Source organism: Loxodonta africana, chromosome 11, assembly GCF_030014295.1.
Source record: "Loxodonta africana isolate mLoxAfr1 chromosome 11, mLoxAfr1.hap2, whole genome shotgun sequence".
NCBI classification, from domain to species: domain Eukaryota; kingdom Metazoa; phylum Chordata; class Mammalia; order Proboscidea; family Elephantidae; genus Loxodonta; species Loxodonta africana.
This window is the reverse complement of record NC_087352.1, coordinates 29,255,902-29,274,686: the sequence shown is the minus strand read 5'-3', so window position 1 is coordinate 29,274,686 and position 18,785 is coordinate 29,255,902. Positions and strand designations below refer to the sequence as shown.

The 18,785-nt window shown below is 50.1% G+C and overlaps 1 protein-coding gene across 3 annotated transcripts in view; it reads right to left on the bottom strand.

The window, feature by feature from the left end:
* Nucleotides 1–4,015: 4,015 nt before the first annotated feature.
* SLC66A2 (solute carrier family 66 member 2) overlaps nucleotides 4,016–18,785 on the bottom strand; it is a 51,919-nt gene continuing 37,149 nt past the window's right edge. For all 3 annotated transcript variants that reach the window (XM_010586678.3, XM_010586679.3, XM_023543714.2), the window contains one exon: nucleotides 4,016–5,916. In XM_010586678.3, the coding sequence (XP_010584980.2) occupies nucleotides 5,709–5,916 (208 nt within the window). In that variant the 3' untranslated portion in view covers nucleotides 4,016–5,708. The remainder of the gene's footprint in view (nucleotides 5,917–18,785) is intronic.

The following is an 18,785-nucleotide window of genomic DNA, read 5'->3' as shown; positions in this document are numbered from 1 at the left end:
ACTCCCACACCCCTGGCAGTGCTGGACACGTCAAACTTCTCCCTGCCTTCAGCTGGCCCAGGTCCACATCCTACCCTCCTGTGACGCCTCATCTTCCCGGTAGGAGATCTCCTCAACAGTCAGTTCAAATGTGGAAAGCACCCTGCCCTTCGAAAGGTGCCATAGGAGGAGGCAGGAGACTAGGCTCGACTCCCTTCCAGGAGCAGGGGTCCACTGCAGCGCCAGCCGCTCTCTGCTATGCGGAGCTCAGGAGGAACGAACGGAACTTCCAAATCATGCTGCTTCGCTGCTTTCTCACTCTAAGGAGCTCCACCGCGTCCCCTGAGACATCACAGCCACGGACCCCAACGGAGGGTCCCTGTCCCCAAGGTACTGCCCTGCCACCTCATATGAGGCTTTGCAGGGCCCACTGTGGAACAGGGGCCTGTGCTGAAACCTCTCTACTACAGGTGTTTCCTGAAACACCACTGCAGCTCAATAAAGCCGCCCACCCTCCAACACAGCTGTCTGCCTCTCTGGGCCTTGCTGGCCTGCGGGATCACGCCCAAAGCATGTGCTGGGCTAGTGGGGGTCCTGGGACCACAGGGGTGATACACCCAGATTGCAGCAACAGTGAAAGCCCAACCTGACAGCTGTCTGCTTTGTGCCTGCAACTGGCTCTGCCCGGTGAACGCAAGTCCCATCTCACCACACCCATGATGGTGCACGAAACCCCCACCTCCTTCTGCCTCCCCCACCCCAGGGCAGGGCTGCTGTTCTGGGGGTGCCAAGCCCAAGTTCTCAGGGTGCCTGCCCAGAGCGGAGCCAACACCAGGATGGGCTAGGCCTGCATGGGCAGTTGGGCCACCAGGATGTCACCTAGGTCTCCTCCCTTCACTCTCCCCCCCCCCCAATTTCTGCTCCCAGCAACCACACTGTCATAGGCTCCGTCTCCCTGAATCTGTCCATCAGTCTGAGGCCATCAGACAGGTGAACGACAGCGTTGGAAGGAGATGAGCACTCCCCGGTGGTGAGATGGTGCCCAGGATCCCCAAACACAGAGGGCAACCCTCATCCCAGCTTTCCTGTTGTCTAGTGGTCCTCATTGTTCGGGGGTCCTTATATTGGCTCTTTGGGACAGATATGACTGCTGGTTTCAGATGGGGAGGCAGAGGTGTCCGGGGAGGCAGAGGTGTCCAGGGAGGCCAGGGCAGGCCTACCCGGATTCAGGGGTCCCATGGAGGTAAACCTCATCTGCAGGCTGAGCCGCTGCCCTGTCTCCTGTAGTCCCCAGACAAGTCCCCCTCTCCTTCCTAGGGGTTGGGGGTGGAAGGGCTGTAGGAACATGGGCTACTGAGAGGGCAGGGGCCAGGCTGGCACACCTGAGATGGGAGGCTCCTGCACATTCCCCCAAACAGGGGCTCACAACCAGCTGTACCCTGAGGACTCCTTGGAACCAGGGCTCCAGGGCCAGGCGGGCCTCCTCCTGGTGGACCCCATCAGAAGACACCCATGTGCCTCTAAACACTGGGGGTGGTGACACATGCACCCCTGGACCTTTGCCCTCCCTCCTGCCCCAGTGTGTGGCCCTGCTCAGGGCCAAGGGCAAGGCCAATGGCTGACGCAGACACCTTCTGGTGCCCAGGGCACCCCATAGGGTCCCTGCCTGAAGGGTGCCCTCAGGGCATCTACTGCCCTTCCTGATGTTGCTGTGACCTCAAGGCCAACAATCATTCCACATGTGCTAGGAGTGGCTGACCACCATGAAGCCCTCCTGAAAATAAGCCCAACCCACCCAGTCCCAGTGCCGTAGAGTCCAGGCAGGAGGGAAAGGCTCGTATGCAGGGTCTCTGACCCCTTCCCACAGGTCCTCACAGGGCCCCCCCAGCCCAGACAGCTGGTAGCCCTCCCCCAGACCACGAGCACCAGCTAGGCAAACAGAGGGCACCCAGATCACTGCAATGGGGGCACTGCATGCCAGTTCTAAGAATGGGAGGTGCAGTGGGGGGCACACATTTCCCGTTGAACAAGGAGACGCTGCCCTTGTGTTTGTAAAGTGTCTTTATTTCTCAGAAGCTAGGGAGCCAGAACCCTGGCCTCCTGGGAGCCCCCCGCAGGTTGCCCAGCACCCCTCATGTGACCCTGACAGGTTGCTGCCCCCCCCCGCCCAGTTTCCTCTTCCTTCCCTAAGGATGCTATGGCCTGCCCCCCCCCCCCCATGCTGACAACCTGGTTCTGTGTCTCTTCCCACAACGCGGCATCCGGGGCCGGTAGAGCATCAGGCAGGGCCCATTCTTTACCCTCAGACATAGAACACTCCGTACTTGGCCCCTCTGACTCCTCAGGCCCTCCTAGCCCCCCAGTGATGCTGCGTTAGAGACCTGCCTGGAAAAACACCTGCAGTAGGTAAAATCATGGTGACTCCTGTGAGATGCAGCAAACAAGCTGCTTCCTGTCATTCGAAAATGATCAGAAGATCAGAGAGCAGTGACATGAGGCTCAGTTTGGACATGCAGCTATTTCTAGTACAGGCTGCTGTTTGGTGTCCTGCCACTCCACTCACCTGCAGAAATATGCCAGCACCGAGAACCAGCCCCACAGGGCTTATCTGACAGTGCTGCTTGGCCTCACCTCCTCATTGGTAAAATCAGGAGTTGGCCAGAATGCTCCCTGAGAACCTTCTCAGCATTTGAGATGGCGACTTGTACCTGTGACCCTTCAGGGATCTGCCAGCCTCACCACCAAGCATTCCGCCTCACCCACAGGAGCCTTCTGCAGAGGGCAGCGCATATTCCCACAGGACCCAAGCGGGCCCTTCAGCCAGAAGCCCAGGCTGCATCTCTGCTCCCTCCACCACCACCCCAACTGACCACAGGTACCCCAGAGGGACTGACAGATTGAACAGGGCACCACAGAATTGAACATATTCCACTGTCAGTGCTGGCGGTTGGAAACCTCCCACGTCTGCTGCCAAACAGACCCAACTCTCACCCTTTATTTTAGGGAAAAATGCATCCACCACACTCAGTTTCTCTCTGGCTAGTTGGATACGAGGATGGCAGAAGCAGCCCAGGAAATCTCAGCAGGGGTTAACCATCCTGTTTACATTTCACATCGTTCACAGCTCTTCATGTGCTCTAAGCTTTCAGAGGTTCAGCTCTGAAAGAGAAGAACTCTGCTGCTCACCCCAGGCGCTAGTGTAGCATTCTCACCTTGTTCCCATTCCCAAAATATTCTCCTTGTTGAAAGAAAGAACTGTAAAAGTAAAATGAGGTTTAGGGTTTGGGAAAATGTGATCTTCAATTTTTTTTTGATGAGAAGCTCATACCTTGCCCCAAACTTAAATACACGGGAAAAAAAAAAATTGTTCATTCCAAACAAACAGGTATTGCTCCCACCTGTAATCTCCTTCTTGTTGTTAGGTGCCGTGGAGTACATTTTGAGTCCTAGCAACCCCATGCGACAGAGTAGAACTCCCCGTACGTTTTCTCGGCTATACTCTTTACGGGAGCAGATCACCAAGTCTTTCTCCAGTGGAGCCCACTGAGTGGGTTCGGACTGCCAACCTTTCAGTTAGCAGCCGATTACCTGCCCTTAAAGCACTCTCTAGGGCTTTAAATGAGACTCTCACCCTCTAAGGCAGCAGTGAGTCGGTGGGAAGAAGGCCCTGAACGTGTGAACTGGCAGAGGCTGGGCTCCTTCAGTGGTGCAAAAGGAGGGGTCAAACCCCCTGCAAACAGGCCAGAGCCTGGATGCAGGGGCCCTGCCACAGGCCCGGCCCTACGGAAAGCAGTTGCCTCTACAGTGGGCCAGTCTGGCTCCAGGAGGGGGGCAGCCCCAGGTCACAACAGGGTGTAGAGCGGCACTTTTGAGGGGCCAGCGCTTGCCCACCTGGCCTGCAGAGGAGGGCTCTGACCCTCACTGTCCAGTTGGAGGTTAGCACTGGGAACACCCAGCTTCGTCAGGTGAAGGAGGACACAGGACTGCCCTGGCCCTTCCACCCCAGCAGGTGCGTTCCATTCCACGCCAGTGCACGCTGAGTCCGTGAGTCATTTATTGATTTAAACTCGACACCATGGCCGGACTAGGATACATTCATTCACACAGTGACTGTGTCTGGGTCAGGCTTTCATCTGGAGGTAATTGCCTCTGCAGACATCCCCCCTAGTTCTTAAAAATAAGCACTCCAAAGCATCTTAGAGGCCCAACAGCTAAGTGAGGATCTCACTCAACACTCCAGTCCTCAAGGGAAACTCGGCAGAAGGCAGTGAGGGCAGCATTGGCCATCCCCTGCCGGCCAGCCACAGACCCACCCCAGCAACACCACACACTGCCCCCAGCTTTGGTGCCAGCTGTGGACACTGACCCATCTGCAGATGACCCCTCCACCCAGCGGAAGGGAACTGGCCATAGGCAGGGCCTGTGGAACAAAGTGTGTGGTGAGCTGGGGTTCATTTGAAATCAGATGTGGTGGGAGAGCTTATCTCACACAATGGGGAAGCAACTGTCTGCAGACACATGGTTCCACCATAGCCAGATGCAGCAGAATGCATAGACGGTGGGCAGCCAGTGGCAGGGCGGCAGGCAGGGATTCTGTAAGGTCACTTTAGGCCCAAGAGCGGTCAGAGGTACTAAGAACTCCTGGTGGGAAGAGGGCCTGCCCTCCAGACCCCCTCTCCTGACACTGTGCCAGGCAGTGGGCTCTGAGGCCATGCCCTGAGTGTGCACACGATACCCAGAACACGACACCTGGTAAAATACCCCGAAGTGGAGGCCCCTCCAGGTGGGCAGCCAGGGCCACATCTCCATGGCCAGCTCGGCCCCTCAGCCTTCCCAGAACCCCACATTGTGGTCCAAGGTCCTGTCTGGGACCATCATAGAAGCTGCCCACCCCCACTTGCCCCCATGGCTCAGGCTCTGATTCTGACACCCCAGAGCGTGTTCCAGCAATGCCCACTTGCCCACTTGCCCCCAGGAACATCAAGGGCATGGAGCCACGAGGAAGTCCTGATGCATGGGGCCACTTCAGACACTGCTGACGGAGCCTGGGCCACACCATTCCATGGGGAAGCCAGCTCTGAAGCCACCTCAGAGAGCCAACTCTGCCACATAAACGGATGGCACAGATGAAAACGCAGGCAGACGGCTTCCTTCCCTTTACGCTGGATTTCTACGACAGCCTCTCCGGCCCACCCTCTCTAGGCCATCTCATCACACACTGTCACACAGGGGTGTCAGCATGGGGGGTGGTCTGTCTGAAGGTTTTGCAGTCCAGGGGCCACTGTCCTCTGACACTATTTCTGTTCCTGCTCTCTCACCCCCACCCCACCTTGAGGTGCCTCTGGCCCCACCCAGGGCAGCATGGCTGCCTGACCAGCAGGACCAGCGTGCAGAACCAGGCACCCTCCTGGCTCCCACCGCCCCATGCTGCATCCTTACGTGGCATTAACATATTCTAGGTTCAGCCAGGTGTTTTGGGGGGAAGTAGCAGAGGGGGTCACTTCTGCAATCACCTAAAGACAACAGAAACTCACCTTGGGGCGTAAAACCCACCTGCACACACATTCTCAGTGGAAAGTGCCTGGCCCCCCGTGCCCTTGCCTGCCACCTGCAAGCCCTGCACTCGAGGACCCCCACTTGCTCCCCAACCTCTCTGGACCCCTCCCACCCTCTGCAAGAGCCCCTTTCCCCCCAGCAGGCAGCAGGCATCAGGTCTCAGCGCTGACAGCTCAGAGGGCCTTGGCACTGGCAGGGTGAGCAGCATGGGGTGCTGGTTTTGGGGGGCGGTGGGCGTAGGTGTAGGCCTGCAGCAGGATGGCCAGGTCAACAAGCACCTGCAGCAGACCACAGACGGAGAACTGCAGAGGCACACGATTCAGCAAGAAGTAGGCTGTCTTGAAGGTGTCGCCACTGGTCCACATCAGCACCATCTTGATGCTGTGGAAACACACAGGGGTCAAGGTGGTCCCTACTGGACCTTGCAAGATGGGGGCTCTGTATAAATGCAGCTCTTAAGCCAGCAGACCCCAATTCCCAAGGAAAGGGGGTACTCTTTGGAAGGCCACCAGGTGGTCCTCACTCAGTGGTGTGCTTGGCTGTGCCCCATGGGGAGTGCAGTCCTGATGGCGCAGAGGCCAAGATGGCAGGAGGCAGGGCTGGACCACGTGCAGTGGCTTCGGCCCTCCAGGAGCAATGGGAGCCAGGTGTTGTGATGCCACCCTGAGCCAGCTTCAGAGGCCACCTGCATGGGAGCTCTCAAATCTGGCCCGTGTGTGATGGGGGACCTGGTCAGGGGGTGCATGGCTGAGACACGGCACAGAATATGGGGGATGCCCGGGGCTCAAGTGCAATGTCTGCAAGGCAGCTGAAGAGTAGCTCTCACCCCTGAGCGCCCCATATCTGCATCCGGGGGTGCTGAGGACACAAACCACAGGCCAATGGCGGTTCTCCAGCCAGCACCCCCCCTACACAGCAGAGCCAAGCAGGGCTCTTGAGAGATGCCAGGCCCAGACCATCTTACTCATAAAATAACTCAGGGCAATTCCATTACTGGAAGCAAACCTTCCCTGCAAACGGCTTCCAGGTCTCCTCCATCAGACCAGGCCTAAAGGCACATAAAACCATGGGGAGCAAATTAGGAACAATCGCCACTTACTACCTATGTTCTACACACATCTCTTGTTTGCACCCAGCATTTAAAAGCACGGCCTGCCAAGTAATGAAAATAAGCACGATGTATTTTTCTGCATGAAATGTGTTTAAATTAGACACATTTGCATTGGCAGGCTGAATCTTTTCCAGCTAATTAAACCAGACTTTTTTTTTTTTTTAGAGAGCAAGAGCTGCGTGCAGGGAGGGGGCGTGTGCCACTTTCCTCAGGACAGCCTGCCTGGCTCAGGGTCCTCAGTGCAGACAAGACACAGGTTATAACTGTAGACCCACCAGCACAGACCCCAGGACACGGCAGCCCTCAGAGAGGTGCCAACCTGCCAGGTTGAGGAGGCTCTGCAGAAAAAAGGCATGAACAGCCCTGGTTCAGATCCACCCTCCCTGCCTCAGCTCTGGAACCTGGGGCCTCAATCTCCCTGAGCCTCAGCCCACTTTTATTTATAAAGCCAGGATAAGCAGCCTGCTCTCTCAGAAAGTCCGTGTGAGGATTACGATCCTATGTACACATGGCAGGTGCCCAGCCCATGCCCTTTGTGATTTAAGGCTTGGAGAGCTGCAAACAAGTAGAGAGGCTCTGCATGCCGGAAACATTTTATTATTTTTTAGATACATTTTATTGACTTGCAGTGTTGGCTCACACAGTGTTTCAAAATGTTTTTGATTTAGTTGGTAACTAATCCTGTGTTTAAAAAAAAAAAAAAATCCAGATTTCTGGCTTCCCTAAAATCTTTTCCAGAATATTTTAAACTGTGAATTCAATTCTTTATTAGATATAGGACTATTCAGGTTATCTATATCTTCCTGGGCAGTTCTGGTAGTTTATGGTAGTATTTATTTCCTAGGGCTTCTATAACAAAGTACCACAAACTGGGTGGCTTAAAACAACAGAAAGTTATTCTTTCACAGTTCTGAAAGCTGAAACTCCAAAATCAAAGAGTGGGCAGGGCCACATTCTCTCTGAAGGCTCTAAGTGAGGATTCTTTTTTTGTTTCTTCCTAGCTTCTGGTGGTCGCTGGCAATTGCTGGTGTTCCTTGGCTTATAGATGCATCACTCCATTCTCTGCCTCCATTTATACATGCCCTTCTCCCTGTGTCCCTGTGTCTCTCCTCTTCTTATAAGAACACCTTAATCCAGTATGACTTCATCTTAACTTGATTTACATCTGCAAAGACCATATTTCTGAATAAGGTCAGATTCATAGGTACCGGGGTTAGGACGTCAACTTATCTTTTAGTGAGACACAATCCAACCCACAACAATGGTTTTCAAGAAATTGGTTCATTTTGTCTACCTTGTTGACTTTATGGCATGGAGTAGTTCAGAGTGTTGCCTTTTAATGTCTGTGGGCATCTATAAAGTATCCCCTCTTCCATTCCTGATATTGGTAATTTGTGTTTTCTCTCTTTGCCAGTCCAGCTGCAGGTTTATCAATTTAATGATCTTTTCAAAGAACCAACTTCTGGTTTAATTTATTTTCTCTATTGTTTTTCTGTGGTTAATTTCATTGCTTTATGGTATCATTATTTCCTTCCTTCTACTTGCTTTGGGTTTATTTGCATTTTGTTGTCTAGTTTCTTAAAGTGAAAGCTTGCATTGATATTTTGAACCTTTCTTCTTTATGAAATATTTTAATGCTATAAATCTCCCTCTAAACACTTTTTTAACTGCATCCCACAGATTATAATATGGTATTTTATTTTCATTCAGTTTGAAATATTTTCTAATTTCCTCTGAGACCTCCTCTTTGAATCATGGATTATTTAGAAGTGTGTTGTTTATTTTCCAAGTATCTGGGAATTTTCAAGACATCTTTCTGTTCTTAATTTCTAGTTTAATTACATTACATTATAGTCACAGAGCATTCTTTGGATGATTTCAATTCTTTTCAGTTTGTTAAGATTTATTTTATGACCCAGGATATGGTCTATCTTGGTCAATGTTCAATGAGCATTTGAAAAAAATTCGTATTATGGGTGGAGTGTTCTGTAAATGTCAAAAAGATCCAGTTGGTTGGTGGTAGTGTTTGGGTTTTCTCTATCCTTCCTGATTTTCTGTCTACTTTTTCTTATAATTACTGAGGAGTGTTGAATTCCCTGTAATTGTGAATTTGTCCATTTCTCTTAATTTCTATCAGTTTTGGCTTTATGTATTTGGAGGCTCTGTTGTTAGCTACACACACATTTAAGATTGTTATATCTTCTTGATGAACTGGCCCATTTATCATTATGTAACGTCCCTCTTTATTCTGGAAATTTTCCTCACTCTGGAGTCAATTTTGTCTGATATTAATATAGCCACTCCCGATTGGTTTATGTGGCATGTTTTCCCCACCTTTTTATTTTTAATCTATCTTTTGCATTCTATGTGGCACTCTGGTGGCACAGTGGTTAACAACTACAGCTGCTATCCAAAAGGTCAGCACTTCAAATCCACCAGCCGCTCCTTGGAAACTCCATGGGGCAGTTCTACTTGGTCCTATAGGGCCACTATGAGTCGAAATCGTCTCCATGTCAATGAGTTTGGTTGGTTTTGGTTTTAGCATTATATGTAAAGTGGATTTCTTATAGACAGTGGGTAGTTGAGTCTTGTTTCTTTAATCAGTCTGACAAGCTCTTTCCTTTAACTGGTGTGATCACACCGGTTCCACTTAATCGAACTACTGATGTGTTTGAATTTAAGCTCTGCCTTTCTCTGTCTGAATTCTGTCTTGTACCAACTCAGAATCTCAGAGTTAAGTAGCAGCGAGACAAATGAGCTCAGCCTGTGAAGAATTCAACAGCGGGCTCAGCTGCCAACCATTGGCAGGATGCAGGGTCATGAGCAGAGCTGCCCACAGCTGAATGTAGAAAGCACAGTCAGATGAGGACTGTGCAGACCAGGCTGTGGTGTCCAAGACAGGAACTTGGCTAGCTTGCTGATCTGGAATCCCAGGGTGGAATCGCAGGGCTATGAGGACAAAATCGTGGGAATGACAAACCCCAGGCATGGGCAGAGGAACAGGCTGAGATTTAATCAAGCCCACAGTTGTGGCCAAGGGCAGTCTTCGCCATGGCACAGAGCAGACAGCGCAGGCACACTGGCTTCAAAGGCGGCCTTGGACCAGGTAGCTGGGCACCTGGGGGGCTGTGGGCCACTAGGCAGCCTGAAGCCTAACCAGCCCCTCTGAAGTGCCAAGATGCTGCACTCTGGCAGTACCAGCCAGCCAGCATTCCCCCTGCTTTCCAGTGGAAAATCAGCACCAGCAGGGAAGCATTTCCGGGAGAAGCACAGAAACCAACAGAGGCTCTGCAGAAGGCGGTGAGGAGGGGAGAAAGTCCACTGTGGCCCAGGGCTCAGTAAAGCAGTGTTTAGTTTAGTTTAATCTTACAGAACAAAAAGCTCAAGACAAGTCTCCCCCAGGGTTATTCAAATTTTGATAGGAGACTCAGAGACCCTCCCTCCAAATAAACAAGAAAACAAATGCTAATGTGCCAAGGAAAGGCTTCCTGGGGCAGAGACAGGGTGGGAGGCAGAAGCAGGACTTCCCAAGTCAGGCTGGGCCAGGAGACAGGAAGGAAGATGGAGTGTGCAGACTACCCAAAAGGCAGGGAGGAAAACACTACTGAGGTCTGGGGCAGCCTGCAGGTGTCTCCTGGTTTGCACCCCTGGTACACCTGCACATCATGTCACGGAAGCTCAGGCTACCCCAGAAGGAGGGCAGCCCTGGTGAGCGAAACACCACTGTTGGTACCTCTGGGGCAGATGCTGGCCCATCCAGCAAGCCCACAATGCCTGAGACAACAGCCCAGATCAGAGCCATGGCCAGGTGCTGCATCCCAGTCCTAGCCGGACTCCACTCCTCCACTCCTGCACTCAGCCCCTGCAGGGCTCTGGCCTGCTCCCCCTCAGCCCTCAGGCACACTGTGCTGACCCTGGCCACTGCTTCTGGGGTCCCCTCTGCAGTGCAGGACCATGCAAGCTGCTACATTATGGTCGTTCTGGGGCTCTCACTGCCTTCCCAAGCGTGTGTTTATTACTCTCCTTACGTCCAGGTGGGGAAACTGAGATTCGGCAGAACTAAGTAATTTCTCCAAAGCCAGTGGGAGAAAAGGGTGAAGATGGCATTCAATTTGAAACCCATAGCCTGACCCCAAATCCAGCTCTGAACCCATTCAGCTGCTCCATGGAGCCTTCCTACAAGGCCTTCGCTGCCTCCTCACTGTGCGGTCCCAAACTATCCCCTCCTCCAGGCCCGCACTCCACCTCCTTCCTTCAATGTGCAAACCCCAGGGACAAAGGCAAAAAAATCTCTCTAGGGCTGAAGACTGCCCCCAATGATGGTTTTTGACATCCCTGGAACACTACTCACGGTTCTTCCCTCTGGCTTTACAGTGGGTTCCAACACACACACACATGCACATACACTCACACACGCATGCACACATATGCACACTCACACATACCTGCATTCACATACATGCACACCACACTCAGCACACACCACACAGCCATGAACACAACACAGTCGGGCACACATACATATACACACCACACATGGACACAAAACATTTGTACACATACACACATGCCTTCACATTCTTCTCTGTGGTAAGTTCAGAGCTAATGGATGAGAACACAACACTGTCCCCACTTGCAAACATTTTCCAGAGGATGTTTCCCCTAAGGAAACGCAGTCCACCTTTCCATGACTCAGAAGGCAAAGCTAAATCAGCTTGGCAATTTTCTGCCATGATAAACGCCCAGCAGTTTATGGGTAATAAGCAGGACTGCTGGGTTTTATTGGAGGTTTTCAATTGTCAAGGCTGAGACCAATGTTCTGGAAACAGTCAATACAAACCCAGGCTGCCTTTCTTCCCTTTTGGGCCTCCATATATTCTCTAACCAGTAATTCTGTCCCTGAAATTGGACTCATTGTCGGTGTGTAGCGTAAGGTCAACCAGCCTTCTTTCTAGCTTATTTTCTTCCAAGGGGATCACATATGAAGTAAGCTGTAATTTAAAACACATTTAAGCCATAATTTGACTTCAATGTCCTCTTATTCTAAAACCTTACTAGAAAACCAGATTATGAAAAGAGCCCATCTGAGCCACATTCATCTTTTCCACAGACAACAAAAGGCAACTGTAAAACAGAAAATTATGATTATAGTGGAGAAGTTTTCCGGGCTGTGGCTTAATTTGCAAAGCATGGGGCAAGGTGCAGGATGGGACAGAGCGTGGGGAGTGGGGTGCGTGAGGGTCAGGGATGTGGGGTGCCAGGTGCCAGGCACAGACAGGAGTGGGTGAGGATGGAGCTGCTGGTAGGTGTAAGGTGCAGGGACTGCTCCCCAGGGTGCTACTTGAGGAGGGCACTGGCCAAGAGTGGGGCATGGGGCTCCTAGGGGAAGGGCATTCAGAGCCCCAGGTGTGGGTGGCCAGACACTGGGCAGTGTCAGGCTGCACTGCTGGCACAGGGCAGTCAGGTATGGACAGGACGGCTCACAAAGAGCCGGGAGGTGGCGCCAGGCTGATTTCAGCCAGATTTGTGGCTGCCGAGGGCCACCCTGGAGCTGATGCCGTGTTGTCCCCATTGCTTGCTATGCCCATTGCTTTGGCCCCAGAACATGGCAAGGGGCCTCCCTGACCCCCTGCTCTGGACAAGGACAGAGACATGGGAATGGAACATCCAAGGTGACACAGCGAGTGGGCTGGGATCCCGGACATTCAGCCCCAAAGTCCTGCAGGGGCCAGACAGGTCAGGCTGAAGCGGGAGCTGAAGCCCCCTCCCCACAGCCCTGACTGAGCCCTGCCCGCCCTCACAGAATGCTTCACCCAGGCCACCAGGTCACAGAGGACCGGGTCACAGACAGCCCACTGGGGCGGCAGAAAGCTCTAGCCAGCCCCAACCTGCCTCCCATGGCATCATCTCAGACTGCCTGAACCCACAACTCAGCAAGTTCACTTCCTATGTGTGAGGGGCACAGGCTCCCTCCCTGGTGCTGCTGGTGGGCGTGTGCCAGCGGGGAGTCATGTGGGACCTTGCAGAGGGCCTGAGGAGGGGGCCTGAGCTTCGGCTCCAAATGAATAATTTCTTTGTGTAAGGATCAGCCCAAAGCTGGTTCCTATGAGGCAGAGGTTAAAGATGTCCCAAAGGTCCAAGTTTTCCAAGCTGCTGTACCACTCCATCATCTCTAACACCAACTATTCCCCCTCTCCTCAGCACTCTCCTTCCTGTCTTTTTAAGTTCCATAATTTGCTGCAACTTCTCACAAAACTCAAGGAAATGGCTCACACTGTTGTGAAAGCCAGCAAGTCCCAAATCTGTAGATAAGGAGTAGGCTTCTCCAGACCCACATGGCTGCAGGGGCTGATGAACCCAAACTGGCAGGTGAGACCACCGGCTGCTGGCTCACAAGGCTGTCAAAGCTGGCAAATCAGGCCAGATGATAGGTTGCTGGCAGAAGTTAGACAATCACTAACTGGAAGATGCAGAGGGAGCGAGAGAGAGCCCCACCAGAGCATTTATATACATATATAACCTGGAGGCAGGGAAGGGTGTAACTTGAGTAAGGGTGAGACTTGAGTCACAGGCTCCTGCAAGGCTGCCACCCAAGACACACCCCACACCAATCTTGCCTCATCAACATGTAGACGTCAAGATCCACAACAAATAAAATGAAGGACAACCATCATGGCCTAGCCAAGCTGACACATAATCTCAACCATCACAGGTTCCATATACTTAATTTGCATACTCCTACTCAATCACTGTGTAAGAATCACAAAGACCATGGCTAAAAAGGCCATATTAAGTAATTCATTGCCCCGCAGGCTCCCAAACGGGAGAGGGGAGATGGCAGCTGTAGGGTCAAACCATGCTCGGCCCTGCCTGGGGAGGGGTCTTGGCCCCAGGCCCACCAACCTCCTTCCTTCCCTTCACTTGGGGTGGCCATAGCCAGGGACCAGCTTTCTAAAGCTCTGTGCCTTTATATTTTCCTACACCTCTACTGGCTTTGCAATATATTCCTTTCCCACTCTAATAATAATGTGTTCCGGTGTTGATAGTTTTTAAATAGCTGGCTTCCTCTTAACTTTTACACCCCGCCCCCTGGCTCTCCAATAATTGCTTGTTAGGAAATAGTCTTCCATCTGGTAAAAAGTGGAGGAAGAAGAATGCAAATACTCTTACAGAATTTGCCTTTTAGATCTTGCTTCATTAATTATTGTTGTTGTTGTTGTTAGGTGCTGTCGAGTCGGTTTTGACTCGTAGGGACCCTATGCACAATAGAACAAAACACTGCCTGGTCCTGCGCCATCCCTACAATCATTGTGATGCTTGAGCTCATTGTTGCAGCCACTGTGTCAATCCACCTCGTTGAGGGTCTTCCTCTTTTCCGCTGACCCGGTACTCTGCCAAGCATGATGTCCTTCTCCAGGGACTGATCCCTCCTGACAACATGTCCAAAGTATGTAAGATGCAGTCTCACCATCCTTGCCTCTAAGGAGCATTCTGGCCGCACTTCTTCCAAGACAGATTTGTTCGTTCTTTGGCAGTGCATGGTATATTCAATATTCTTCGCCAACACCACAATTCAACTCTTCTTCGGTCTTCCTTATTCATTGTCCAGCTTTCATATGCATATGATGCGATTAAAAATACCATGGCCTGGGTCAGGCCCACCTTCGTCTTCAGGGTGACATCTTTGCTCTTTAACACTTTGAAGAGGTCCTTTGCAGCAGATTTACCCAATGCAATGGGTCTTTTGGTTTCTTGACTGCTGCTTCCGTGGCTGTTTATTGTGGATCCAAGTAAAATGAAATCCTTGACAACATCAATCTTTTCTCCGTTTACCATGATGTTGCTCATTGGTCCAGTTGTGAGGATTTTTGTTTTCTTTACGTTGAGGTGTAATCCATACTGAAGGCTGTGGTCTTTGATCTTCATTAGTAAGTGCTTCAAGTCCTCTTCACTTTCAGCAAGCAAGGTTGTGTCATCTGCATGACGCAGGTTGTTAATGAGTCTTCCTCCAATCCTGATGCCCCGTTCTTCACGTAGTCCAGCTTCTCGTATTATTTGTTCAGCATACAGATTAAATAGGTATGGTGAAAGAATACAACCCTGACGCACACCTTTCCTGACTTAAAACCAATCAGTATCCCCTTGTTCTGTCCGAACAACTGCCTCTTCATCTATGTACAGGTTCCTCATGAGCACAATTAAGTGTTCTGGCATTCCCATTCTTCGCAGTGTTATCCATAGTTGGTATGATCCACACAGTCGAATGCCTTTGCATAATCAATAAAACAGAGGTAAACATCCTTCTGGTATTCTCTGCTTTCAGCCAGGATCCATCTGACATCAGCAATGATATCCCTGGTTCCACGTCCTCTTCTGAAACCGGCCTGAATTTCTGGCAGTTCCCTGTCGATATACTGCTGCAGCCATTTTTGAATGATCTTCAGCAAAATTTTGCTTGCATGTGATTTTTTTTTAAATAATTTTTACTGTGCTTTAAGTGAAAGTTTACAAATCAAGTCAGTCTCTCACACAAAAACCCATATACACCTTGCTACACACTCCCAATTACTCTCCCCCTGATGAGACAGCCTGCTCTCTCCCTCCACTCTCTCTTTTCGTGTCCTTTTTGCCAGCTTCTAACCCCCTCCCCCCATCATCTCCCCTCCAGGCAGGAGATGCCAACATAGTCTCAAGTGTCCTCCTGATCCAAGAAGCTCACTCCTCACCAGCATCCCTCTCCAACCCATTATCCAGTCCAATCCATGTCTGAAGAGTTGGCTTCGGGAATGGTTCCTGTCCTGGGGCAACAGAAGGTCTGAGGGCCATGACCACCTGGGTCCTTCCAGTCTCAGTCAGACCGTTAAGTCTGGTCTTATTGCATGTGATATTAATGATATTGTTCTATAATTTCCACATTCAGTTGGATCACCTTTCTTGGGAATAGGCATAAATATGGATCTCTTCCAGTTGGCTGGCCAGGAAGCTGTCTTCCATATTTCTTGGCATAGATGAGTGAGCACCTCCAGTGCTGCATCTGTTTGTTGAAACATCTCAATTGATATTCCATCAATTCCTGGAGCCTTGTTTTTTTCCAATGCCTTCAGAGCAGCTTGGACTTCTTCCTTCAGTACCATCGGTTCCTGATCATATGCCACCTCTTGAAATGGTTGAATATTGACTAATTCTTTTTGGTATAATGACTCTGTGTAGTCCTTCCATCTTCTTTTGATGCTTCCTGTGTCGTTTAATATTTTCCCCATGGAATCCTTCACTATTGCAACTCGAGGCTTGAATTTTTTCTTCAGTTCTTTCAGCTTGAGAAACACCAAGCGTGTTTTTCCCTTTTGGTTTTCCATTTCCAGCTCTTTGCACATGTCATTATAATACTTTACTTTGTCTTCTCGAGAGGCCCTTTGAAATCTTCTATTCAGTTCTTTTACTTCATCAATTCTTCCTTTTGCTTTAGCTGCTCAACACTCAAGAGCAAGCTTCAGAGTCTCCTCTGACATTCATCTTGGCCTCTTCTTTCTTTCCTGTCTTTTCAATGACCTCTTGCTTTCTTCATGTATGTCGTCCTTGATGTCATTCCACAACTCGTCCGGTCTTCGGTCACCAGTGTTCAATGCATCAAATCTATTCTTCCGATGGTCTCTAAATTCAGGTGGGATATACTCAAGGTCATATTTTGGCTCTGGTGGACTTGCTCTGATTTTCTTCAGTTTCAGCTTGAACTTGCATATGAGCAATTGATGGTCTGTTCCACAGTCAGCCCCTGGCCTTGTTCTGACTGATGATATTGAGCTTTTCCATCGTCTCTTTCCACAGATGTAGTCAATTTGATTTCTATGTGTTCCATCTGGCGAGGTCCATATGTATAGTCGCCATTTATGTTTGTTAAAGAAGGTATCTGCAATGAAGAAGTCATTGGTCTCGCAAAATTCTATCATTCGATCTCCGGCATTGTTTCTATCACCAAGGCCATATTTTCCAACTACTGATCCTTCTTCTTTGTTTCCAACTTTCACGTTCCAATCGCCAGTAATTATCAATGCGTCTTGATTGCATGTTCAGTCAATTTCAGACTGCAGCAGCTGATAAAAATCTTCTATTTCTTCATCTTTGGCCCTAGTGGTTGGTGCATAAATTTGAATAATAGTCATATTAACTGGTCTTCCTTGTAGGCGTATGGATATTATCCTATCACTGACAGCTTTGTACTTCAGGATAGATCTTGAAACGTTCTTTTTGACGATGAATGCAACACCATTCCTCTTTGAGTTGTTATTCTTAGCATAGTAGACTATATGATTGTCCAATTCAAAATGGCCAATACCAGTCCATTTCAGCTCACTAATGCCTAGGATATTGATGTTTATGCGTTCCATTTCATTTTTGATGATTTCCAATTTTCCTAGATTCTTACTTCGTACATTCCAGGTTCCAATTATTAAGGGATGTTTGCAGCTGTTTCGTCTCATTTTGAGTCATGCCACATCAGCAAATGAAGGTCCCGAAAGCTCGACTCCATCCACGTCATTAAGGCCGACTCTACTTTGAGGAGGCAGCTCTTCCCCAGTCATCTTTTGAATGCTTCATTAATTAGTGATTTCAAAATAGCTTTTCAAAAGCTTTGTCATTTTTTTTTTTGTCATTGTTCAGAAGCCACAACCACTTAATATATTTCAGAAGAAATCAGAATTCAAAAATATCTATGGCAGCAACAAGAAAGCCTCTGCTCCAAGGCAGAAAATCCGTGTGCATGCATGTGGTGCATGCATGAGTATGCTGTGTTCGTGTGTGTGCATACAAGTGTGCATGTGTGAGTGTGCTCATGTGTTCATATACATGTGTGAGTGTGCTATGTGCGTGCATGTGCAGACAAGTGTGCATGTGTGTGCTTGTGTGTCATATACATATGTGTGCTGTGTGCATGTGTGTGCATACAACTGTGCATCTGTGAGTGTGCTCATGTGCCTATATGCACGCATGTGTGACTGTGCTGTGTGTTGCGTGCGTGCATATGCACACGGGTGCATATATGTGTGTGCTCATGTTTGTCCATATGCATGTGTGTGTGTGTGCATGCACGTGTATGCACACATCCTTTAAACAAATCTGTGAAGCAGGACTTTGCAGAAGGAGGTCTGACATGAGCCAAGGAAAGTTACAATCTATGTAAATAGACATTCACAGGTTCCTTCATATTCTCACAATGCCAGTCCCTGATGTCATCTTAAACATCTTACTGATCTTCTACTTCAACCAGAGTTGAGGCCAACAGTCCTGAGCAGATTCTAGGAGGGATGTACACCTCCCCTATCTCAGACCAGGGAGTTAGAAGGTCCTCAGAGGAAAACTTCATGCTGTCATTTCTTAGGCTTAGATTACCACTCCCACCAAAATCCTGGTTTAATGTGTGTATATATAAGCACACACGTGTGTGTACACATTTTAAATACATGGTTTTATGCCCCGGAGGGTTTTGCACCAGGAAGCACGTACACTCTATCAGACTCAAGTTTGGAAATGACAACAATGGTTCAAGAATCCCCTGTCCCAACTGATCCAGTGGCAACATAATGCTCCATCTTAGAGGGCTGGAGCACAAAGGCACCTCCATGATCTCCCACAGGCCCCCTGAATCAGAATAATTCAACAGGCATTTGCTAACATCACAGCTGGCACTGAGAGCCTGTGAGCTGCATTTGATAGTGGCTGAGGGAGAACCCCGAGGTGGGCCTGCAGCTCGCCCCACTCCAACACAGGTGGAGGGGAGGGGGCACGAAGAAGCACAGAGGAACAAGACAGTGTGGCAGGGCACACGGAGGAAGGGAGGGCTAAGCCGTGTCCAGAGGACGGACCAACGCCTCAGGGGCCAGGTGTTATCTCCAGCCTGTGGCCCAGCAACGTAGGACACCCACCGCACAGTGTGCTGGCCCAGTGACATGGGGCTCCAAGAGGCCACAGGCTGACAAACCTTCAGCTAGACCCAAACCAGGCTGCACACCACAGTAACCGTGCTGCCTTGGGGAAGAAGGATACCCACAAATCCCAGGAGCTTTAAAAGCTCCTCCCAGGCTCAAACAGAAGGACACTGGATAATAACTGAAATCACATGAAGCAGAAAGTGCACCGGGAG